This window comes from Rhinoderma darwinii, chromosome 8, assembly GCF_050947455.1.
Source record: "Rhinoderma darwinii isolate aRhiDar2 chromosome 8, aRhiDar2.hap1, whole genome shotgun sequence".
Lineage (NCBI taxonomy): Eukaryota > Metazoa > Chordata > Amphibia > Anura > Rhinodermatidae > Rhinoderma > Rhinoderma darwinii.
In genome coordinates, this window is record NC_134694.1 from 17,354,222 (window position 1) to 17,380,232 (window position 26,011).

The 26,011-nt window shown below is 44.9% G+C and overlaps 1 protein-coding gene across 5 annotated transcripts in view; it reads left to right on the forward strand.

Moving 5' to 3' along the window:
• ATP2B3 (ATPase plasma membrane Ca2+ transporting 3) overlaps positions 1–26,011 on the forward strand; it is a 172,039-nt gene that overhangs the window by 52,114 nt on the left and 93,914 nt on the right. For all 5 annotated transcript variants that reach the window (XM_075835358.1, XM_075835354.1, XM_075835355.1 and 2 more), the window contains exons 2-3: positions 45–264; positions 2,882–3,217. In XM_075835358.1, the coding sequence (XP_075691473.1) occupies positions 3,016–3,217 (202 nt within the window). In that variant the 5' untranslated portion in view covers positions 45–264; positions 2,882–3,015. The remainder of the gene's footprint in view (positions 1–44; positions 265–2,881; positions 3,218–26,011) is intronic.

Here is a 26,011-nt window from a genome sequence, read left to right on the forward strand (position 1 = left end):
CCCTAGGACATTAATGCTGACGTGCCTTATGTTCCTCTCCGCAGGTTTTCTCAGTGCAGCGGAGATACGAGGTGTGCTTGCCCCTGACTGGGTCACAACAGCAGTTTGCAACTGAAACTGGAAACAACAACGTCCATGGATTGGCCCCCTCACTCAGCTCGGACTCGCAGTGGTGCCTGTGACTGTTAGATTTGGCTGCATTCATGAATGAAATCCCCAGTGAACGTTGTGTAATGATGCCGTCTACAACAAGAACCTAAACAGGTAAGATCCCTGTCAGAGGAAGAACTTGAAGCTCCTGGACCCCAATGTAAAATGTGTAACAGGCCCCGCACCTATCATGTGCCATTTATAATACTGGAAGAGGGACCTTTAGACCTCCTCAGGAACCAGGGTCCAGGTGCAACTTCTACCTCTGGACCCCCTATAGTTATACCCTTATTCTCTGTGCTGAACACATCATGTTCTTGAGTTGTCCTCTTCCTTCATGTTGGGGTTGTCCAGTATAACATGTATGGAAAATGTTCTTTTCTGGCATATTATAATAAAATAACGAGAAAAAAAAAAAGGCTTATTCTGGACTGGCCACTGCTGTATTTCCTGCATTGTGTACAATGTAAGGACCTGGATGTGGGTAGAGATGTGGCGGTAGGATTGATAGCTCTGCTCTATGGTCCTGTGACACTGTCCTGTGCTGGGAGATCACTGGGAATTATTAAACATCATTTACACACATACACAAATTGTATATGTGTAATACATGGACAGACCCGTTCAGCCAGGGCGAGATCAAGGAGGGAGATCCCCAGCAAGACCCTCCCTTCCATGACGTTCATATGCCCTAATGGGATATATGATCAGGGGTTGTCTGATAAACTTCTTCAGTACAACGTGGACAACACCATTTGTTATTTAGTAATATCTGTTCCAGAGAAAGTTGAGTGACACCCATAATAAGCGTCATCACAGCTACCACAGGGGTTGTCACTCAGTTGTCTTAGATTCTGGGCTGGCAAATATGTAGTAATACAATGCCCAGGCTGCTGCATATCACGGAAAGATGGTGGACGCTGGCAACTTCTGAAGAAGCTTTTTTGGCTGCCACATTGGGAAAAAAATCTATGGCCAGTCCTTAAATCTTTTACTTAGACTGATACATTGGACCAAACCTTCAACTTTGAGCCGAAGTAGGTCAGTCAAGTGAAATCTAAAGAGGACCTGTAAACTCTCCTGACATGTCTGTTTAGTAAATACTTGTATTCCCCATGAAATAACAATTCTGGAGCACATTTTACTCTACATTTTGCCATTCCTCTGTTATTCCTCCAAAAAAGGTCTGAATAAATTGACAACTGGGTGTTATCAGTTGGGGGTGTGTCCCTGCATAGATAGACAATGTCCAATCCGAGCTGACAGAGTGAGACTGTGTAGGGACACGCCCCTTTTGACAAGGGGAACAGTAACACCCAGTTGTCAATTTATTCATGTTCCTCCTGGAATTGTATGAATAAATTGACAACTGGGTGTTATAGAGGAATGATGCAATGAATAGTCTCTAGTCTCTTTAAGGCAAGTGATACGTTCTGCCACTAGAATACAAACATCAGCGCTCATGTCAGCAAGACCGATCTGTATTTGTTTATCTTTTGGGAAATTAAGTATAGACGACAGTCATTAAGATAAGGGGAAATTATCATCCACAATTAACTATGATTGTACGAAATCCGGGTAAAGTGTTTGCTATTTATGGATCTCACCGGTGCGCTTGCCACCAATCACCCTGCATCTGCTACTCTGCTCTGTCAACATGTAAGCTGCTGGGGTGTAGTGAAGAATCATCAGCTGTTCGCGAGCTCCGTGCAAATGTTGTCGATCAGCTCTGCTATTCTTTAGTTTTACACATAGGTCACAATTACTGGATAAAGAATACATTGTAGTTCCCTGTTCACATAGCATGGGCTGTTGAAGCCACCTGAGACTTGTAAGAGCTTGAGAGACAAAGAATGCCTAAGTATACATACGAATGATGCAAAATTATAACTGGAAACCATCAACAAGCTGCCATTGACGGATCTATTACTTCTTATTATGTAACCCTGTTTAGTTCTTCTAGTGCACATTGGTGTACTGTACTAAATGGACTGTGGCTCATTACTGATTTTGGATTCCCCACCATTTATCTATAGTATATGCCATCAGTGTCTCATCAGTGGGGATCCCTCAACCATTCAGACAACTTGACTGTTTTTCTGTCACAGATCTCCTCCTGACCAGGCACTGTGAAGAGAATTGCACCACAACCCCATTCAAGTGAATAAGGTTATGTTGTAGTTCCTCTCCAGCGCCTGGTCTGGGAGTGGTTTCAGGACAAAAGATTTGTTGCGGTAGAGGCGTTTCTAGCACCGGGAACAAGAGGCATGTGTCTGGGGGTGGTTCATTGCCCGCCGCCCTACATCTTACCAGGGCCAGAAAACGCCACATTCAATTGTATCTGCATCCTTCTCCTCTGCCTGTGCCCCAGGTATCCTCAAAGTCTTGGTTTACATAGCACTGCAGCCCCTTTGTTCTTAGGATGTGCCATCATTGAGATGCCACCATTACCTCTGGTGGCACTTAACACCCCCTACAGTCTATGAGTGCATGTCTAGCAAGCAAGAGGCATTTTTAACCCCCATGTGTTCTGGGAAGATGGAGCCGGTTTATATTGGCCCAAAAATGCCGTTATCGGAGATGATTTAACTCTTACCAGGTCAAAATTATCTTCGCCACTCTAGGCTCGTATTGGATTAATGGGTTGTAAGATGTTAATATGCATTTGAGTGTGTGTATATATTGGGGGGCTTTAATAATACTAAATCTACATATTCCTTTGTTTTCCTAGGCCGTTCATCTATCTGGCACACCCACTGATACCAAGCCTGCAGACTGTGGTCGCTAGTTTTGGAAATCGAAATTTGCACACACTCACGCTGATACCTACGCTCCTTGGCCAGGAAATAACAACAGTGAATCAAGATGGGAGATCTGAACAGCTCAGTGGATTTTTACCCAAAGAACCAGCGGAGAGAACAGAACCATGCCGGAGGTTTTGGCTGCACTTTGCAGGAGCTGCGCTCCCTTATGGAGTTGCGAGGAGCTGAGGCCATTCAAAAAATACAAGATAGTTACAGTGATGTCCATGGCCTGTGTAGGAGACTGAAGACTTCCCCCATTGAAGGTAACGCCTGTACCACATGACTGTGCATATCCAATAGTGACCAGGATTGATTTGCAAATGTTAGTGGGTTGACAGGGACTTAAAAAAAAAAGAAAAAAAAAAGGAGGGCTGTTGTACTCCCGGGCATGTACAGTGCAGTGATGTGTACTCCCCGGGCATGTACAGTGCAGCGATGTGTACTCCCCGGGCATGTACAGTGCAGTGATGTGTACTCCCCGGGCATGTACAGTGCAGCGATGTGTACTCCCCGGGCATGTACAGTGCAGCAATGTGTACTCCCCGGGCATGTGCAGCGCAGCGATGTGTACTCCCCGGGCATGTGAGGTGCAGCGATGTGTACTCCCCGGGCATGTACAGTGCAGCGATGTGTACTCCCCGGGCATGTACAGTGCAGCAATGTGTACTCTCCGGGCATGTACAGTGCAGCAATGTGTACTCCCCGGGCATGTGCAGTGCAGCAATGTGTACTCTCCGGGCATGTGCAGTGCAGCGATGTGTACTCTCCAGGCATGTACAGTGCAGCGATGTGTACTCTCCAGGCATGTACAGTGCAGCGATGTGTGCTCTCTGGGCATGTGCAGTGGAGCGATGTGTACTCCCCGAGCATGTGCAGTGCAGCGATGTGTACCCCCGGGCATGTGCAGTGCAGCGATGTGTACTCCCATGGCATGTGCAGTGCAGCGATGTGTACTCCCAGGGCATGTGCAGTGCAGCGATGTGTACTCTCAGAGCATGCGCAGTGCAGCGATGTGTACCCCCCGGGCATGTGCAGTGCAGCAATGTGAACCCCCCCCCCGGCATGTGCAGTGCAGTGCAGCGATGTGTACTCCCCAAGCATGTGCAGTGCAGTTATGTGTACCCTCCGGGCATGTGTAGTGCAGCGATGTCTACTCCCAGGGCATGTGCAGTGCAGCAATGTGTACTCTCAGAGCATGGGCAGTGCAGCGATGTGTACCCCCCCGGGCATGTGCAGTGCAGTGTACCCCCGGGCATGTGCAGTGCAGCGATGTGAACACCCCCGGTCATGTGCAGTGCAGCGATGTGTACCCCCCGGGCATGTGCAGTGCAGCGATGTGTACTCTCAGAGCATGTGCAGTGCAGTGATGTGCACCCACCGGGCATGTGCAGTGCAGTTATGTGTACCCCCCGGGCATGTGTAGTGCAGCGATGTCTACTCCCAGGGCATGTGCAGTGCAGCAATGTGTACTCTCAGAGCATGGGCAGTGCAGCGATGTGTACCCCCCGGGCATGTGCAGTGCAGTGCAGTGTACCCCCGGGCATGTGCAGTGCAGCGATGTGAACACCCCCGGTCATGTGCAGTGCAGCGATGTGTACCCCCCGGGCATGTGCAGTGCAGCGATGTGTGCTCTCAGAGCATGTGCAGTGCAGTGATGTGCACCCACCGGGCATGTGCAGTGCAGTGATGTTTACCCCCTGGGCATGTTCAGTGCAGTGATGTGTATTCCCGGGCATGTTCAGTGCAGTGATGTGTACTCCCGGGCATGTGCAGTGCAGTGATGTGTACTCTCAGAGCATGTGCAGTGCAGCGATGTGTACCCCCTGGACATGTGCAGAGCAGCGGTGTACCCCCGAGAATGCGCAGTGCAGCGATGTGTACCCCCCGGGCATGTGCAGTGCAGCGATGTGTACTCTCAGAACATGTGCAGTGCAGTGATATTTACCCCCTGGGCATGTTCAGTGCAGTGATGTGTACTCCCGGGCATGTGCAGTGCAGTGATGTGTACTCCCCGGGCATGTGCAGTGCAGCGATGTGTACTCCCCGGGCATGTACAGTGCAGCGATGTGTACTCCCCGGGCATGTACAGTGCAGCGATGTGTACTCCCCGAGCATGTGCAGTGCAGCGATGTGTACTCCCTGGGCATGTGAAGTGCAGTGCAGTGATGTGTACTCCCCGGGCATGTACAGTGCAGCGATGTGTACTCCCCGAGCATGTGCAGTGCAGCGATGTGTACTCCCCGGGCATGTGAAGTGCTGTGCAGTGATGTGTACTCTCCGGGCATTTGAAATGCAGCGATGTGTACTCCTCGGGCATGTGCAGTGCAGTGATGTGTACTCTCCGGGCATGTGCAGTGCAGCGATGTGTACTCCCCGGGGCATGTACAGTGCAGCGATGTGTACTCCCCGGGCATGTGAAGTGCAGCGATGTGTACTCCCCGGGCATGTGAAGTGCAGCGATGTGTACTCCCCGGGCATGTGAAGTGCAGCGATGTGTACTCCCCGGGCATGTGAGGTGCAGCGATGTGTACTCCCCGGGCATGTGAAGTGCAGCGATGTGTACTCCCCGGGCATGTGAGGTGCAGCGATGTGTACTCCCCGGGCATGTGAAGTGCAGCGATGTGTACTCTCCGGGCATGTACAGTGCAGCAATGTGTACTCTCCGGGCATGTACAGTGCAGCAATGTGTACTCCCCGGGCATGTGCAGTGCAGCAATGTGTACTCTCCGGGCATGTGCAGTGCAGCGATGTGTACTCTCCAGGCATGTACAGTGCAGCGATGTGTACTCTCCGGGCATGTACAGTGCAGCGATGTGTGCTCTCTGGGCATGTGCAGTGGAGCGATGTGTACTCCCCGAGCATGTGCAGTGCAGTGATGTGTACTCCCAGGGCATGTGCAGTGCAGCGATGTGTACTCTCAGAGCATGCGCAGTGCAGCAATGTGTACCCCCCGGGCATGTGCAGTGCAGTGATGTGTACCCCCCGGGCATGTGCAGTGCAGCGATGTGAAACCCCCCCCGGCATGTGCAGTGCAGCGATGTGTACTCCCCAAGCATGTGCAGTGCAGTTATGTGTACCCCCCGGGCATGTGTAGTGCAGCGATGTCTACTCCCAGGGCATGTGCAGTGCAGCAATGTGTACTCTCAGAGCATGGGCAGTGCAGCGATGTGTACCCCCCCCCCCGGGCATGTGCAGTGCAGTGTACCCCCGGGCATGTGCAGTGCAGCGATGTGAACACACCCGGTCATGTGCAGTGCAGCGATGTGTACCCCCCGGGCATGTGCAGTGCAGCGATGTGTACTCTCAGAGCATGTGCAGTGCAGTGATGTGCACCCACCGGGCATGTGCAGTGCAGTTATGTGTACCCCCCGGGCATGTGTAGTGCAGCGATGTCTACTCCCAGGGCATGTGCAGTGCAGCAATGTGTACTCTCAGAGCATGGGCAGTGCAGCGATGTGTACCCCCCCGGCATGTGCAGTGCAGTGTACCCCCAGGCATGTGCAGTGCAGCGATGTGAACACCCCCGGTCATGTGCAGTGCAGCGATGTGTACCCCCCGGGCATGTGCAGTGCAGCGATGTGTACTCTCAGAGCATGTGCAGTGCAGTGATGTGCACCCACCGGGCATGTGCAGTGCAGTGATGTTTACCCCCTGGGCATGTTCAGTGCAGTGATGTGTACTCCCGGGCATGTGCAGTGCAGTGATGTGTACTCTCAGAGCATGTGCAGTGCAGCGATGTGTACCCCCTGGACATGTGCAGAGCAGCGGTGTACCCCCGAGAATGCGCAGTGCAGCGATGTGTACCCCCCGGGCATGTGCAGTGCAGCGATGTGTACTCTCAGAGCATGTGCAGTGCAGTGATATTTACCCCCTGGGCATGTTCAGTGCAGTGATGTGTACTCCCGGGCATGTGCAGTGCAGTGCAGTGATGTGTACTCCCGGGCATGTGCAGTGCAGTGATGTGTACTCCCGGGCATGTGCAGTGCAGCCGTGCAGAGTGTACACCTCGCTGCAATGGGAATTCCCGGGAAGTACAAGTCAACATCGCATCCATGACAGTAGGATGAGTCTTGTAATGACTTAGAGCGGTCAAGGGGGATGTCTATCAAGCCTGGAATGGCTGGTTTGGAGAACGGACTGCGTGACTCTACAGGGTAGCATCACCGCCCACTTGACTCCTCATGGCTAATTAGCATACAGCGCGCCATTTTAATTTTCTAACTTTTCGGCATCAGAAAAAACATACTGGGGAATATTTGGAAACATTCTCAGCTCATGTATTGCGGCGTGGTGGCTAAAACAACCTGACCGTTTCCCTTTAAGTTATATGGATCTAATAGAATGAGTGGAAATCTACTGCAAAGATCAACTCTCCCTCTAAAGGACTCATGTTGTCCACGAATTACATGGACAGTCCCATATTTATAATGTGCGATAATCTAATGCGTAATTTCCCCTGCAGCACAGGCTTTCCCCGCCAATAATAGCTGATCTGCGGGGATCCTGACAGTCTCACCCACGACCAGCTCCACGACAGGGAAATTGTCTTACAGGAAAGGGATATCCAATTTGGTTTAAAAAATGTGATCAATAATAGTGTTTTATTATGTGAGCCTCATTTATTTAAAGGTACAGGATCTCATTAATATGCTGATTTGTCAGGAATCCATGCAATATGTCAGCTATAGCAGGCTTTTTTTCTAAATGATTGAGGGTGACCATCCTTGGCCTTTGACCTGGAGAGCATAAACCACTAATAGCAATTAAACCAATGTACCATCTTGCCAGGAACTGTATTGCAATCCATCATTTTACGCTGATACTTAATGACAGTATGTATTATGCCCCTGGGAAAGGCTGTGACTATAGCAGAAGACTCATAGACAAAGTAGGTTTAGAACTAAGAGTAATCCGGCTCAGCTACATCACCGATATGCAGTAACATTGTGCAATAAATGACTTGTATGGACAAAAGAGACAATTCATTCGCCTGGGACCGTCTTTAAGGGACATGCGCTCTCCATATAATTCAATGAGAACATGAGCAGAACTGAGGGGAGCTCGAGTAACAATAAACGGGAAAGTGAAGTAAACAGGTCCCTAACGTGTCATGAAACTAGTGTCTTGATGCACTTGCTCTCACCTCCAATATAATATTATGGCTGGAACTGAGCAATAGGTAACAGAATGACCCCCCCCCCCCCACTGACTGCTCCCCATAAATTAGTGTCCAATATTTCATTTCATAATATACTTTATCTTTATAGACATAGCAGCATTTTTACACATAAAATTACAAACCCCTGCTTCCCTCCACACAGCCATAGAGTTAGATGATAAAATTGTGACTGCCTGCAGTCACCACTAGGGGGAGCTTAGTGCATATGGATGTGTACAGGTAGTATTAAAGGGGTATTCCCAGAATCAACCACAGGGTAGGGGATAAATTTTTGATCGCTGAGGCTCCTACTGCTGGTCTCCTATAGATCCCTAAAATGCGGGTCCCAAGCCCCCCATTTTTCATTACTGCACCCCTTGCTGTGTGGAGGCGTATAAATGGACAACCGGTCAAGCATACAAGGTGCCGCTCCATTCAATGTCTATGGGTCTTACAAACGAGCACTGTTTCCGTCAGTCCCATAGACTTTGAGTGGAGCGGCATTGTGCATCCTAGTCTGTCGCTGCATTCAAAGTACTCTACATTTTATTTTGTGCAGTGAGGAGGAGCGGTGTGCTCGAGACCCCAGTTCTAGTGAACAGTGGAGGTCCCAGAAATGGGGCGCCTAGCAATCAGACGCTTATCAATCTGTCCTACCACACTCCAGCATATCCGACCACCTTCCAGTCTGTCTTACAACCCCCCAGTCTGTCTTACCACCCCCAGTCTGTCTTACCACCCCCCAGTCTGTCTTACCACCACCCAGTATGTCTTACCACCCTCCAGTCTGTCTTACCACCCTCCAGTCTGTCTTACAACCCTCCAGTCTGTCTTACAACCCTCCAGTCTGTCTTACAACCCTCCAGTCTGTCTTACAACCCTCCAGTCTGTCTTACCACCCCCCCAGTATGTCTTACCACCCCACCCCCCCAGTCTGTCTTACCACCCCCCCCCCCAGTCTGTCTTACCACCCCCCCAGTCTGTCTTACCACCCCCCCAGTCTGTCTTACCACCCCCCCGGTATGTCTTACCTCCCCCCCAGTCTCTTACCACCCTCCAGTCTGCCCGACTACACTCTAGTCTGCCCGTCCACCCTCTAACCTACCTGACCACACTCTAGCCTGCCCAACCACCCTCCAGTCTGTCTTACCACGCTCCAGTCTGCCCGACTACCCTCCAGATTGCCCCACGAAACTCCAGTAAGCCCCACAACCCTCCAGTCTGTCCTAACACCCTCCAGTCTGCCCACAAAATGCTTCTCCTCATCATTAACAGCTGGAATACAGATTTTGTTACCAGGCTATATGAAGTCTTTAAAATTGTTCTCTTAATACTGTTACCTTCCAATTACGGATGAGGAATGTTTTGTTTGTTTAGCAGATCCCTTTGATATATAGAAACTGGCAGAGCTGTATTGTCGAGAGCCTCAATTCATTGGACCAAAAATAAGTATATTCTTTGAAGTAACACATTTATTACACTGACCTACTTACTGTCTCTAATTCCTGGGGGTAGACTCAGGTTTTGAACATTTTCCTCTGAAATAACTGCTGTGTTTTAATAATGATCCAGAGCATAATTTTAATTCTCTGAAGGTTGGCCGTAGATATGCCAAAAATGTAACTGAGCCAACCGATAATGAATGGCCAGAGCCAAAATTGGTGCGTCTATGTTGACAGAATGATCAATGAAAATTTATTTCATCCTTCTAAGATTTTATTGGACTGTTTTTGAATCTATCCTCATTTGTCACTATAGCCACTGTTTAAAGGGAATGTGTCATTAGAAAAATAATTAGTAAAAAAACAATCCTAAAATCCTGCAGTTTTCCCTCTGGCCACTCACAATAGACTGACCCTTCCTGTTCTGTAGAGATCACTTCTCAGTAGTCATCTCATTATCATCACAGGCAGGATTACACTGACAGGTAACACCTCTACATAGATAACACAGGATCCATCTTTGACAATAGCTGATGGACACAGCTCACCTCCTAACCCTCCCTGCACAATGACCTTTTCACAAGTCACAGAGCATGCCTAGAAAACTCCATAGAAGTAACTGCTCCATTGTTAAGGCACTGCTCAGTTGTCATGACCAGCTCAGCTTATTAGAGGATCCCCAGAATGACCCCATTTAGGTACATTAAACTTTGCAGCCAAGTAAAGCTCCATATATCCGGCCAAAAGGTGACTTTTCATTTTATTTGCCGGAAGTAAAATTATAGAGGATCAGCAATCTAAAGTAGTCTTTCCATCTGTACAACTTCTTTCTACATAGGACATATGAAATTCATAGAAATAGTGGGGATCTAGCGTAGGGCAGAACGGAAAGAGTCATTTGAATGGGCACCATGTAATATGACAGCAGTCCCTACAGGGGAATTGAATGGCCACATGAAGCATCTCCCAGTTATTAAAAAAGATCACCAGGTTAGAAAACTTCATATTTGTCATGATCAGCTGATCATTGGGGTGACTTCATTCTAAAAAAAACAAACATTGTCTAGATGGGCCAACCCCCTTATTTAATAAATTAGAATGGTTGTCCAAAATGGTTTTTTCAGAAACAGCGCCACTCTAGTCCATGGATAATGTCAGGTATTGCAGCTAAAACCTTAGTCACTTAAATGGCGTTGAACTGCAATAACAGACACAGCCAGTGGACAAGTATGGAGCTGTTTCTAGAAGAAATCAGCCACGTTTTTCAAATCTCATGATACCCTTTTGGGTTTAAAAAAATATAAGTGGTTCTCTATCGATGTCTTGAAGGTCTATTTTGTTGATTTCCTGGGCAGTATGTAAATGACAAACTCTTACCTTGGTCTAGTCCCGTCAGACATTTCCTTCACCGTGTCTGCACTGGCAATGGTCAACAGTTAGACTATGTCCTTTACCCAAAACTGGAACAAGATCTTCCACGTCACGGTGCGACATATATTATTGATTTAACAAAAATTGTCTCTTTTTATTACCAGTCGGGCGAGAATATTTATTAGAATGATTTGGCAAATTTTTCCGATAGTAGCCATGACCTTTTGCTTTAAATGTATGTGCCATTCTCACTATATATTCACATTCGCTGGGACATATTTAATGAACTGAATTTTATAAAAGGCAGAGATGGCATTACGACTAGAATGGGTGTACCCATGTCGACTGGTCTTGTAACATAGAAGATCTTAGAACTGTGAGTGATGTGCTTAATTGCATTGTTCAGCTCCACAGTGTCTTTCATGTCGGGAACGTCCAGTTTGCAGTTCTTACATTTCCCGGATAATCTGCTGTGTCTGGCAGTATTAGCGTTCTCATCTCAGTTCTCAAACCTTCATGAAGTTGTACGCTTAGTCTTACTGATCTTGAAGTAGTAGTCCTGCTATACAGTCAGTTAGTACATGGCGGCTAGTAATGGATCCTAGTTCTGTATATCAGGACTCAAATGGACAGTGTGAAAACTGTCTTTACCTCAACGGCCTAGGGACTATGTGGGACATTTTTGGATTATCCCTGGTCTCCTATCTGAATCAAGCATGAGTCACCAATTTAAGGCTACACTATACACACAGAAGTGGGCAGTACAGTTAGAGGAACATATCTCAACCCATGATTTTGCAGGATGGACTGAGTACATAGCAATTTGTTAGGAATTCAATCAAAATCCTAAATTGTAGCTAATTGATCACTTTTTTTTTTCTTGGACTTGGTTAAAGGAACACTCCAGGCAAACAGATATGCTGTGTTAAGCCTAGTGCAGGGCCTGAGGGGGTGGAGCATGACCCAGGTTGTGGCTGTGCCTGGTACTGCAGCTCAAGGGAATGGGACTGAGCTGCAGTACCAGGGCCAGCCGCAACTAAATGTACGGTGCTGCTGCTCCTTCAAAAAAGCTGATCGGGGGGGGGCTGGGAGACGGGTAATGAATATTACCACAAAACCCCTTTAATTATCTTTGCTGCACATATATAGAATCATTAAGCAGTGTAATGTTTCCATGTCAAACAATGAGGTTCCTATATGGATCATGTAATTTTCTATACAATCTTCCTAGAGTTTTATGTGTAATGGTCAACAGCTAGAGAAATGGATAAAAAAAAATAATATGGAATTCATGAAGCAAATTTGAAGGGATGTCAATATTCGGGGAAAAAGTACACCAAAAATAATTTCATAAAATCATAATACCAGTCCTGCAGAGCTTCTTCCAGTTGTTAAAAAATAGTCGGAGGTATTGTAAAGTTTTGCCTGAATTGCTGAAGGTACGTGAAGCATAGCATAGCCTAGTTTATGAGCGCCCATACTGGCACAGGAAGATGACTCTCACATCTGCTGCTGGCAGAGCTCCTGGGCTGTCATCCATTCCTCCCAACTGTTCCTTAGTTGGAGCCAATTTCCCCGTCCTATGTCCAGGCTCCCTTGTGTAGATATGTATAAAGGTTAACTCCTACACTAGCTCCCAGAACATTTTTGTCTCCAAATCTCTTTACACATTATACTACTAATTTGTAGCACAACGTGTCTAAGATACATGATCTTCTGAATTCTCCATGAATGGATAATCCTCGTTTCACATTTACTCTAATCTGACTGTCTAGAATGGCCTGGGGTGGTGTCATATTTGGTAAGAATCAGGGCTTGGGATCATGTACATATGTGAAGACTGGCGTCTTTGACAACAGGATGTTCACCAACGATGGAGATAGCTGTAGGATGTCCACCAACACCATCTAACACAGACATTCACCTAAACTCATTATTAGATTTTGTACTGTTTTTTGAGAAACTTGTCCTTCAGATGTTCTCAGAATTTATAAACATTGTACAATCATAACCACAAATGCAAAGGTGTCTACTGACATGACCATGACAGGTTCTAGAGGTTGATCACATCTGGTTTAGTGGACTCCTACCAAAGGAAAATAAACAACATGGCTTTGTTGTCCATGACTGAGGCTTCATAATTGAGAAAATCCCAGAAATGTTATGGTTACATAAGATAATATATTGCTGTGCTTTGAAGACCATGTAGTGCAGAGGGACAGGTATGTCTCCATGTACCTCCTGAAAAGAAAAGAGATTCTGCTCCCGGTCTACATACTTGGCTACCTGTGGACATCTGGAAAGTTGTTTCTAGACTCTCAGGTTTCTTTGTCTTGCAGAACAAGGGAAACAGCATGAAAAATATTTCTGAAATCCCTGTACTGACATTGAATGACAATGTAGGTTGACTTTAAGACGCTTTTCTTCAGGAAAATGTGGCAATTCTTGCTTTGTATATCACCCGCTGGGGATTTTTGAAACCTGAGATGATAGTACATACGAATCAGAATGCAATTGATCTATTCTTTCCGTTGACCTCTTTCTTTATTCAGAAGACAAAACATTAGCGAGATCTAAGTAGTTTGCAGTACTTCCCATTGATAAATATATGTTTTGTCCATATCTGTACCTTATCTAACCCTTCCTGGATTCGAGGGATAGACAATTATTACGTTGGTTGAAGCTTTAGTTGCTTCCTCCATTTATGTACTTACCTGAGATCAGAAGAATGTAGACCATAACTTCAAGTTTTGACTCAAGCATGGGTGCTAGATACCGTTTCCATTGCAGAGTATACACCAGCCATCCAAATGAATGGTTGACAATGTAATACATGGACGAGCCAGGTCCACAGATACGAGAGTCACTCTTTGTTTCTCCACTCTGTCTACCTAGAGTCCAAAGTGGTGGACCGCTTACTATTTAACCCAGGTGTCATTGGTCTTGGACTTCAAATGTCAATACGACATTGTCCTAGGATCTCAGAAGTCAGAGTAATATTTCTCTACAACCCCAAGCATCAGTTGTCATTGTTTAGGACCTCAAGAGTCAGCGTGGAATTGTTCTAAGACCCCATGTATAAGTTCAGTGTTCAAGTACCAGTGTATTATCATTCAGCCGACAGCTATTGCTCCTGAATCCCCCATGAATGCTCGGCTCGGCTGAGGGTGCTTTCAATAGGGAGAAGAGAGAAAGACGCTGCCGGACTCTTCTGGCAACAGCTTATCAAATAAGGAACAAAAGGATCGGTATGTTGAAATTCAACATGACCGACCCTTCTCTACCTGCTGTCGGGGAAGAGTTGGAATACCATCATACACATAAGATGGTCATCAAGTCCCGCCAAAATCGGTAGGGTCGGCCTACATTCATCTATTGTGTATGGCCAGCTTTACACACTCCTACCTATTCGATGTTTGGTAAATCCAATTAGAATCTAAAGGCCCAGGAAAAATGTAATGTGTATGATAAGCTTTAGACACAAATTGTGAGTGTGCCATTGGTCTAGAACTTAAGTGTCAATCCATCAATATTCCTAAGTTCTAAGAAAAGAACATCCTACCATAATGTATGGAATATCTGAGAAATATGGAGCACCAAAACCCAGATACTAAGACCTAAGTTGTAATGTATAGACGTTGGAGTCTTCCAGAGCAAGAGCCGCTTTACTAAAAGGGAGGCATCTTGCTAGGGGGGTCCCCAGTAGAACATTCACATGCTCTAATAGTGAATATGGAAAGGGGCTGTCTGAAGTCAAGTATATCTTTAAACTAACATTGCTTCATGAAGAGGTTAACACTACCCTCTGTTACTTAAGATAACTAAACCCTACAACTTCATGAGGATCATATAAATTTTTTTGTGTCAAATCCCCACCTTTTAAAATCGACCTTCCTCTGGGATTTTCCATGTGTGTACTTCCCTACTCACTTTCCCATGTCCATAACCCATACAATCTAGGGGGACCATTAGTGACTACATTGTAAGTTATGACCACCAGAACGCAAAGAGGTCAAGTAAAAAAAAAATGTCCTTTAGTCCTTAAGGCCCACCCAAAAAAACCCTTCAGTTCATAGAGGTGGTGGTGTTCCTCAATGATCTATTAGCAAGAGTGGAGAGCGGCTTCAAAGAGTGTTTCTCCCTCTGGAGGACCTGGCTCGTCCTTGCATTACATGGATAGGCCATTAATTTTTACTGAGAACTGTGCAATGCTTCATTTTTCCTGTGGTGGAGCTGCAGGGAAATTGAACACTTGCTGCCGGATTCCCTCACAGATTACCGCTGATCGCTGAGGGTCTCAGCAGGACATCTTGTGATCAGCTCATCGTCAGGTGATCCTTCTAACAAAAATGTAATGTCCATGCGAACAAGCCCTATAAGGGGTTACAGTATGAGTGTCGCTTTAAATTTCAAGCTCATAAGCAAATCTGTTTCTGGATTAAAATATGAAATTGTCTTGAAAGCTTCCACTTGTTCTCGGCATCATCTCCTTCATCCAGTGAAATCATAGATGTGTGAATAGACTATTACTGCTACAGTGGTGTCTAACATAAAAGCACAGTTGTAGTCTTATCTCCTCGCTCAGTATCTGCTTCAAAATAAATTCTGCACTAAGAAATATGTGTCGAGTTTCACCAGCGAAAGCAGAAGTCTGCTGCAGTCTCAAGGACAATCCAAGGTGAACGTGGAGAGCGATGCATAGGCATAGCGCAGAATTACTGGCTCATAGGGATCTGCTCAATACATGGATTTAGTCTATACTGCGGTTGTTGGGATAAAGTATTTGCACCCCAACCTCTATATCAGGGGTCTCAAACTCGGCCGGGTAAGTGGGCCGCATATAGAAAAATTGGGAAGTTGACGGGCCGCATTACTTTCAAATTTGATACAATACAAAATTATTGTTAATCAATTAGTTATTTGAACTACTATAACACTATATTACTAGAATAATAATACTACATTACTATAATAATAGCGCTAGGTTTAAAATTTTAGATATTTCTCCACGTGCTTATTTCAACAATCCAGCGTTCCAGTTTAAGTGTCGCTAAATGCAGTCCGGCGGTTCAGTTAGCACACGTCAAAATTGGGCAGCCCCTTTTTAGATAGTGCCGCAGTGCCCTCTGTGGATGCTGCCGCAGTGCCCTCTGTGGATGCTGTCGCAGTGCCCTCTGTGGATGCTGCCGCAGTGCCCTCTGTGGATAATGCAACACACTCCTAGATAAGGCCACAGTGCCCTCTGTTGATAAGGCCACAGTGCCCTCTGTAGATAAGGCCACAGTGCTCTCTGTAGATAAGGCCACAGTGCCCTCTGTAGATAAGGCCACAGTGCCCTCTGTAGATAATGCAACACACCCCTAGATAATGCCAGTGTCCTCTTCAGATACTGTCACACACCCACTTGTAAATAACGCCACAGTGCCCTCTGTAGAGGCTGCCACAGTGCCCTCTGTAGAGGCTGCCACAGTGCCCTCTGTAGAGGCTGCCACAGTGCCCTCTGTAGAGGCTGCCACAGTGCCCTCTGTAAAGGCTGCCACAGTGCCCTCTGTAGAGGCTGCCCCAGTGCCCTCTGTAGAGGCTGCCCCAGTAATGTCAGGGGCTTGCCCAGAGCTGGAGTCCCAGGCAGAGCGCTAGTAGGCTCTTCCTGGGACTCCAGCTGCGCTCCTGACATCACTGGGACTCCTGCTCTGGGGAAGCCCATGACATTATTGTCGATGTATGGACAGCGATGTCTGAGGCTTCCCTAGAGTCCCGGAGCAGAGCCGATAATAGCGCTCTGCCCGGGACTCCGCTCTGGGGAAGACCCTGACACACTGTCCATATATGGGCAGCGATGTCAGGGAATTCCAGAGTCCCGGAGCAGAGCCGACACCAGCGCTCTGCTCGGGACTCCGGCTCTGGGGAAGCCCCAGACATCGCTGTTCATATGTGGACAGCGATGTCAGGGAATTCCACAGAGTCCAGGAGCAGAGCCGACACCAGCGCTCTGCTCCGCTCTGGGCAAGACCCTGACACACTGTCCATATATGGGCAGCGATGTCAGGGAATTCCACAGAGTCCCGGAGCAGAGCCTGACTAGCACTCTGCCCGGGACTCCGACTCTGGGGAAGCCCCAGACATCGCTGTTCATATGTGGACAGCGATGTCAGGGAATTCCACAGAGTCCCGGAGCAGAGCCGACACCAGCGCTCTGTTCGGGACTCCGGCTCTGGGGAAGCCCCAGACATCGCTGTTCATATGTGGACAGCGATGTCAGGGAATTCCACAGAGTCCCGGAGCAGAGCCGACACCAGCGCTCTGCTCCGCTCTGGGCAAGACCCTGACACACTGTCCATATATGGGCAGCGATGTCAGGGAATTCCACAGAGTCCCGGAGCAGAGCCGACACCAGCGCTCTGCTCGGGACTCCGGCTCTGGGGAAGCCCCAGACATCGCTGTTCATATGTGGACAGCGATGTCAGGGAATTCCAGAGTCTCGGAGCAGAGCCGATATTAGCGGCTCTGTGTCCCGCGGGCCGCAGATGACAGCCCCAGGGGCCGCATGCGGCCCGCGGGCCGCGTGCTTGAGACCCCTGCTCTATATTATCCCCATTGGGTAAAATCTTGTAAAATTAGCTTCAGAATTATATTTCTATATATATTATGTACATATTACCTTTATGTTGCATTAAAAACATTATTATATACAATATGTAGCATTGCTATATCATGTATGATAAAAGATAATGAAATGAACACTGTGGCAAAAGAAATTGCGTAGATCGTAATTACCTAAGGTTATTAAATACTGAGAGATTTCCCATTGGTCGGAGTAGCATTCCAATAAACAGGGGTTAATATAGAGGTGAGGGGTCCCCAAAAATAAAAATGAGGCACTTTCTGTTGCTGGTTAATACTACTGCACTCCAAACTCCTTGGGGGATTATTTTTTTGCCCTTTTTTTTCCTTCCACTGGTTCTCACCACCCAAAATAAAATAAGGCCTCATTCAGACGAACGTGTAAATCATGCGTTTTTTGTTTTTTTTAATGGCCGTCACGCTGCTGCATGTATTTCTATGGGGCTGTTGACAAGGCCGTTGTTTTAACGGACCGTTGGAAGGTCCCATAATAAAAATAGGACGTGTCCTATTTTTGTATATTTTCATGGATCCCTCCATAGACTCAAGTCTATGAGGGATCCATGAAAACGCGTCCAGCAAGGGTACAAATCGTTTGTTTTTCATTGCCGATTTCACACACCTTCGTCCGAATAAAGCCTTAGGCATGCAGCAACATGGTCTGGGCCCCTTAATCCTGGGGCCCCATAACAGCTGCGTAATCTGCCGCAATGGTACATATAATATTCAAGGAATTTCCAATGCCCTGTGGTAGACCTAAGATCGCAAAATGGCAAGTCTACTGACAGGTTAGCATAAAACACCTAGAGCAATAAAAAAAAAAACAAAAAAAAAAAAAACAATCTGTCATATGTGTCGAATGACACCGATGTGTCCTATAAGCAACACTTATATACGTGACCTCCTATATTATAGGTGACCGATCGATAGAGCAACTGTAGGGAATATGAAACTCACCACAGCCATGAGGGTTGTAGATGAATTCCATTAATAAGAGAAGCAATGTTGACATTTTATGTATTTATTGCTTTAGTTGTCAAGAATTATTTGGTCAGCTTGCAGTTTGGCTGCCCAATTGCTCAGTGGCTTACCTACAAGGAGCACCCAAAGTCCACTCTGCCACATAAGAGGACACACGACGGGTGAGGGCCATGTGGGTCGTGGTACTTACGGTATATTGCATCCGACTCTAGGAGCTTCCGGCTATGCATCTGGTCCATCTACTCATGACGTCCACTTCTATTTTATTAGTTATATTATATGATATGAATTAATACTTTATTTATGTTTTGACAAATGTATTGTTAAAAAAACACCAGTGTATAGACTATTGTGAGTGTACACCAGAGTATAGACTATTGTGAGTGTACACCAGAGTATAGACTATTGTGAGTGTACACCAGAGTATAGAGTATTGTGAGTGTACACCAGAGTATAGACTATTGTGAGTGTACACCAGAGTATAGACTATTGTGAGTGTACACCAGAGTATAGACTATTGTGAGTGTACACCAGAGTATAGACTATTGTGAGTGTACACCAGAGTATAGACTATTGTGAGTGTACACCAGAGTATAGAGTGTTGTGAGTGTACACCAGAGTATAGACTATTGTGAGTGTACACCAGAGTATAGACTATTGTGAGTGTACACCAGAGTATAGAGTATTGTGAGTGTACACCAGAGTATAGACTATTGTGAGTGTACACCAGTGTATAGACTATTGTGAGTGTACACCAGTGTATAGACTATTGTGAGTGCACACCAGTGTATAGACTATTGTGAGTGTACACCAGTGTATAGACTATTGTGAGTGTACACCAGTGTATAGACTATTGTGAGTGTACACCAGTGTATAGACTATTATGAGTGTACACCAGTGTATAGACTATTGTGAGTGTACACCAGTGTATAGACTATTATGAGTGTACACCAGTGTATAGACTATTGTGAGTGTACACCAGTGCATAGACTATTGTGAGTGTACACCAGTGTATAGAGTATTATGAGTGTACACCAGAGTATAGATTATTGTGAGTGTACACCAGTGTATAGACTATTATAAGTGTACACCAGTGTATAGACTATTGTGAGTGTACACCAGTTCATAGACTATTGTGAGTGTACACCAGAGTATAGATTATTGTGAGTGTACACCAGAGTATAGACTATTGTGAGCATACACCAGTGTATAGACCATTAACCCGCTAGTGACCACCCCATAGTGTTTTTACGGCGCTGCATCGGAATAAATAAACAGAGCAGGGAGCCGTTAAATCTCCCTGCTCTCAGCTACCAGAGGTAGCTGAGGGCTGGGGGCATCCCTGCTCAAATGGGTGAGATCGATATTAGTATCGATCTCACCCGTTTAACCCCTCAGATGTGGCGCTCAATAGCGTGCGCCGCATCTGAGTGGTTTTGGAGAGAGGGAGGGAGCTCCCTCTCATCCCACCGGCACCCGGCGATAAGATCGCCGAGTGTCTGTGTCTCCGATGGCAGCCGGGGGCCTAATAAAGGCCCCCAGGTCTGGCTGTAGTGAATGCCTGCTAGGTCATGCCTCTGGCATGACATAGCAGATGCCTGTCCATTTTACACGGACAGGCATAATACACTGCAATACAGAAGTATTGCAGTGTATTATAAATGCGATCGGATAATGGCATAGTAAAGTCCCCTAGTGGGATTAGTAAAAAAGTTTAAAAAAAGTTTAAGTAAAAGTGAAAAAAAATAAAAAAAAGTGAAAAAAAAAAGGAAAAACTTACTTTTCCCCCTTATAAACTACTTTATTATTAACAAACAAAATAAAGTAAAACAGTTACACATATTTGGTATCGCCGCGTCCGTAACGACCGCAACTATAAACTTATTACATCATTTAACCCGCATGGTGAATGTCTAAAAAATAAAATAAAAAAACATGCAAAAATGTCTGTTTTCTTTGAATCCAGCCTTAAAAAAAATTTGATAAAAAGTCTCATGTACTCCAAAATGGTACCGATAAAATCTAAAAGTCATCCCGCATTAAAAAAAAGCCCTCATACAACTTCATCGGCGAAAAAATATGGAGACACAAGAACAAATAATTTTGAAACAAAAGTGTTTTCACTGAGTAAAAGTAGTAAAACATACAAAATCTATATAAATTTGATATCGTTGCAATCGCAACAACCCACTGAATAAAGTTATTGTGTTATTTATACCACACGGTAAACGGCGTAAATTTAGGATGCAAAAAAGTGTGGCGAAATTGCAGGTTTTTTTCTATCCTCCCCCCAAAAAAGTTAATAAAAGTTAATCAATAAATTCTATGTACCCCAAAATGGTGCTATTAAAAATTACAACTTGTCCCTCAAAAAACAAGACCTTATACAGCTATGTCGACGCAAAAATAAAAAAAAGTTATAGGTCTTGGAATGCGACGATGGAAAACGTAAAAAATAGCTTGGTCATTAAGGTCTAAAATAGGCTGGTCATTAAGGGGTTAAGGGACAATTGCAAAACATAAATAAATAAATAAATAAATAACTTCCGAATAATTTGGGCCATATCTAATATGTGATACGTTTTTATTTAATCTCTAGTATATACTGTATATCTTCACTTCAATGTATACAAGTCATGGCTGAGACATCAACTCAAGCAATTCCATATCTACCACATCTAATTCAGAATCCTCACTGTCACATCCAAATCCCTTAATCCCGGGGCCTCGTGTTTCATCACAGATTCGCTGAGATCACAGGACGAACAGAGGATCTCAGGTTAATAGATACTTAACCCGCAGACTGATCGACCCGATGTGGAGAATACAACTTTCTGGCCCATCCCGTCATATATCTGGTACAATGGATTCCCGTGCAATGAAATGTCTCACTGTCGTCAGGAAATGCGATATGGAGGATTTTGAGAAATCAATTCCCCATTATGGGAATGAGCTGATACCTAAAAGTAGTAATGGGACATAGCAAGAATCTGAGGTCCTTAGTCTTATGTATGATGTGTCGGCCAGAAGGTCACTGACAACATGAAAAAACAGCAGCTACACGCGTTCCTCAAAAAGGGTGCAGATGCCATAGAGATGGAGACGGAGATTTGTTTGTGTGCATGGAGGAGGCAAGTATGTGGGATTTTTGTTCTGGCTCATGCCATTTTTATCGGGGAACCATTACTGTCACTATGAGGACCTGTTTGGCACTACTAGAGCTCTGTGGTTATTGTTATGAGGGCTCTGGGGCTGTACTTGGGGTTGAATTATAGATGATATTATTGTGGCACTGTTGCTGTCTTTATGGAGGAACTGTGGATGCCGCTATTGGGGTACAGTGGGTGTCATTATGGGGATCTCTTTATGGAGCACTGTAAGTATTAATGTGTAGGCATTTTGTCTACTTCTATGGGACCATTCTGGCTGTTGTAGCTGTGATTATGACTATGCTAGCACTGTGGCTCTATTATGGGGCTATGCTGGCATTACTGGGCATTGTGGTTGGCTCTGTTATGGGGGTGCTGTAGTTGCACTTTTATGGGGGCTCTATGGTTGACATAAGGGGCAATGTGGCTGGCTCTGTTTTGGGGGCCCTATGGTTGAGTTTGTGGAGACAATGTAGGTCGCTCGATTATGGGGTTTCTGTTGTTGCACAGCTATGGGATCTCTATGGGTGAATTATGAGGCTTTGTTATGGGGATCTGAAGTTGCCCTATTATGGGGGCTCTATAGTTTACATTAGGGGCAATGTGACTGGTTCTGTTATGCGGGCTCTGTGTTTGACATTATAGAAGCAATGTGAATGGCCCGGTTTTGGTGCTCTGTTGTTGCACTGTTATGGGAGCCCTATGGATGACATTATGGGGAATTGTGGTTGGTCCTGTTATGGAGGCACTGTGGTTGCACTGTTAAGTTATCAATGTAACTGCCATTTAGGGGGGCTTAATTATTTTTAATAGTTAATACATTACTTTCCCGCTTTCATAGAAACTCTAGAAGATCTTAAAATAAGACGGACACTAGACATAGACATAGGAAATAATTACATTTGGCATATCACTTGACAGCAGAGCGCTGACCCTGTGATAACTCTCCTGGGACTTAGTTGTGCCATATATAAGTGCATTCATTTCATTTTTAAGTGCTTCTCTAAATATGAATATATTCCTATGTCTCAGAGGAGGACAATTTAGACGAGTGCTAATTGAGTGAAAATGTAGATCTTAGCTTCAGGGTGAATCGCTATTCCCTCTTTTTGTGTCTCTTATGTCTCTTGTTTTCTCTGAGCTTCAACAAAATGTCAGCCAGATCCACTTATAAATGTTTATATCTCCGGTTGCTGCTAGTAGGCAGCCGGTGGCAATGATAGTGCCAGCATCTCCTGGGAATTTGTTTCTAGCAGAAGTATATCATACTAATTGTCATTATCAAGGTCGATCTGCCGTCTGTGTTCAAGGTGATTAATGGTTCGTCTTTGAGGTGACAATACTTGTTGTAGAGGTGAATAGTCACCTTGCAGGGGAAATGCAGCTTTACCTCCCGGCCACTCAAATGAATGACCAACCATAATGCATGGGCATTCAGGCTGCCAATATGGAAGCTGTTCTTACAGATCAGTTCTCGGTTCTGGCTCATAGAGACGCAAAATGGAGACCTGAACCTCCTCGTTCTCATGATCAGGGGATGTGTCTAAAAAAACCTCCACTGATAACGCATTTATGACATGTCAAAAATAAAAATATTTTAACAAAAATAACGCTGTAAGTGTGAAAAATAATTAAAGGGGTTGTACACGATTAGAAATACATGGGGGCTTTCTAACTAAAACTGTGCCACACCTGTCTACAGGTTGTGTGTGGTATTGCAGCCCAGCCCTGTTTACTTCAAAGGTAATACCAGAAGTACTCCACCACTACCATTCATTTTCTATAGGTCTGACGTAGATAACTATGCACTTTACTCGACTATCTCCGACAGTCCAATAGAAAATGGATGGAGCGGCAGTGCGTACACGTCACCCCTGCTCTATTCAATTGGGAGACACAGGGCCCCTTATGCTTGTCATCACTGAGGGTCCTAGCAATCATACGTTTATCGCCTATGGTGATGATAAATGTTTTTGGTGCTACAACGACTTTGAGGTGGGTTCACGTTTTGAACGTAAGGAGCCTATATATACTGTTCTTGCATATGTCTGCCTCAGAAATTGGCACAAGAGTCAAAGAAAGCGGATGGGGGGGTCTAACAGGCACCATGTCCTTCTAGTATTAACAATGGGGGATGGGGCATTTGGTCCCCTTTCCTTTCTGCATACCTCTGCATTAAGGGTTAGGGCTTGTCCACACGTAACGGAATTACTGCAGAAAATTTCTGCAGCAATTCCGCAGAAACTAGCAGGATTTCCGCTGTGGAAAAACCGCACCATTTCTTGAGTTTTTGACTGCAGAAACTGGTGCGGATTTTGTTGCGTTTTTCACAACGTTGGCAGATGGTGACATCTCCTGAAAAACGCATAAATTCTGTCCGCTATCCGCAGCAGGAACTGACATGATGCCATACAAAAAATACGCACCGCAGGTCAATTTCTGCTGGGAATATTTACGCAGCGTGTAGATGATATTTGTGAAATCTCACTCGCTTTGCTGCGATTGTATTCTGATGCTTTTTTTCCTTCCGCAATTCCGCTACGTGTGGACGAGCCCTTAGTCATGGTTAAAACTTTTAAACAGCAGGTCCTAACCGAACGGTCAATCCACAAAATGTGATCTTCTGACATGTCAAAGATATACGGTACGTCAGAAGATCACATCCATCGAACCTGTGAACTTAGTTCTCCACCGATTTCCAAAACTAGAGCCAAGTCCATTCAGCATTGCTCTGAAATTCTTATCACCGGAAATCTCGGACACAACATCGATGCACGGCTATTGAAATCAATGACATAAAAAACCAAGGATAGCTTTAAAAACTATGTCAGAACATACATCTGATGGAGGTTTTAGTGTTCCGAATCTGAAGTTGTATCACCATGCTGCCATACTAGACCAACTCAAAGAATGGTGGCTCCCCCATTCTGATAAGAAGTGGGTAGACAGAGAAAAAGCTTCTCTAGGAGTAAATAACTTAAAAAATATATTGTACTCAAAAGCCATTAAATATAGGCCAGAAGAAGGCTCCACATCTACAGTACATGCTACTTTACAAATTTGGAACAATTTTACTAAATATAAACCTCTTAATATGCCACCAAAATAGAGAAAATCCCTTTGCAAATCCTGAACGACTTTCTTCCAGATGTAGACATAAACAGCTGGATAAACGCAGGCTTAACATATATGGATGATCTATATGTGGAAAAGAATTTTTGTTGCTTCTCTGACTTATCATTCAGATACAAACGAGATAAAACTAAATTCTACAAATTGCTACAAATAAGAACTATTATGAGGGAGATTCCATATCCATTACTCTCCCTACCTATGCCGGCTTCTACATACTTAAATAACCAATTAAAAACAATTAAAGGTATTAACACGTTTTATCAGATTGGTTTCCAATCGCTTACTTTTGAAAATCAAACACATAAATCTAAATGGTAGAGATCTGAACGGCCAATTTTCAAGGGACCAGTGGTTAAGAGCATTCTCCATCTTCCTGTACTAGTCATGAAGAATTATATTATAAAATATTCTATAGATGGTATCTCACTCCATATAAACTTTGCAGAATATATAGTGATGCTTCCCCCCAATGTTGGAGAGGTTGTAACCATTTGGGATCCATAGTTCACATATTTTGGGAATGTCCTTTATTATTAACCCCTTGGCAATCAATTAGCGCCCTATTAAATGAGATTACAACTCAAAATATGAACCGCACGCCGGAACTTGGGTGACTACGGCTTGGGATTGATGTTATTCCCAAACAATTCCAAATTGTAATATGTCGTATTTTAATATCTGCCACATCAGCTATAGCGTTCAGATGGAAAACATGTAACATCCCGACCATCACAGACATCATTAAAGAAGTCAATACAAACTATCAATATGAATATATTTATGCCTGTAGTATACAGAGACATGACCGGTTCTGTAAAGATCGGAGGTGCTGGAATAACTCTGTATTTGCCGTACCTCTCCCTTTCTAGCGGGAGTTCATACATTGTCCAGAGTATACATCTTTTTTCTTTATGACCTCTATATGTTCTTCACAACTTTTATTTTATGTATCTTTCTTTTATTATCCATATTATTTTGAATTGCATTTTCTCAAAATGTTAAAATTCATAGGAATTAACTATGTAATTATTATTTGAGACTTTAACTATTTACTTCTACCTGTGAGTAGAACTTTTAGAGAAAGTATTCGGCACACTGAGTCGTGAGTTTCAATTTCTTGAAGTTTATTATATTCGATGCCAAGGGTTTGGTGCGTGCAACGTTTCGGTCAAAGGACCTTCGTCAGGCACTCGTTTCCCC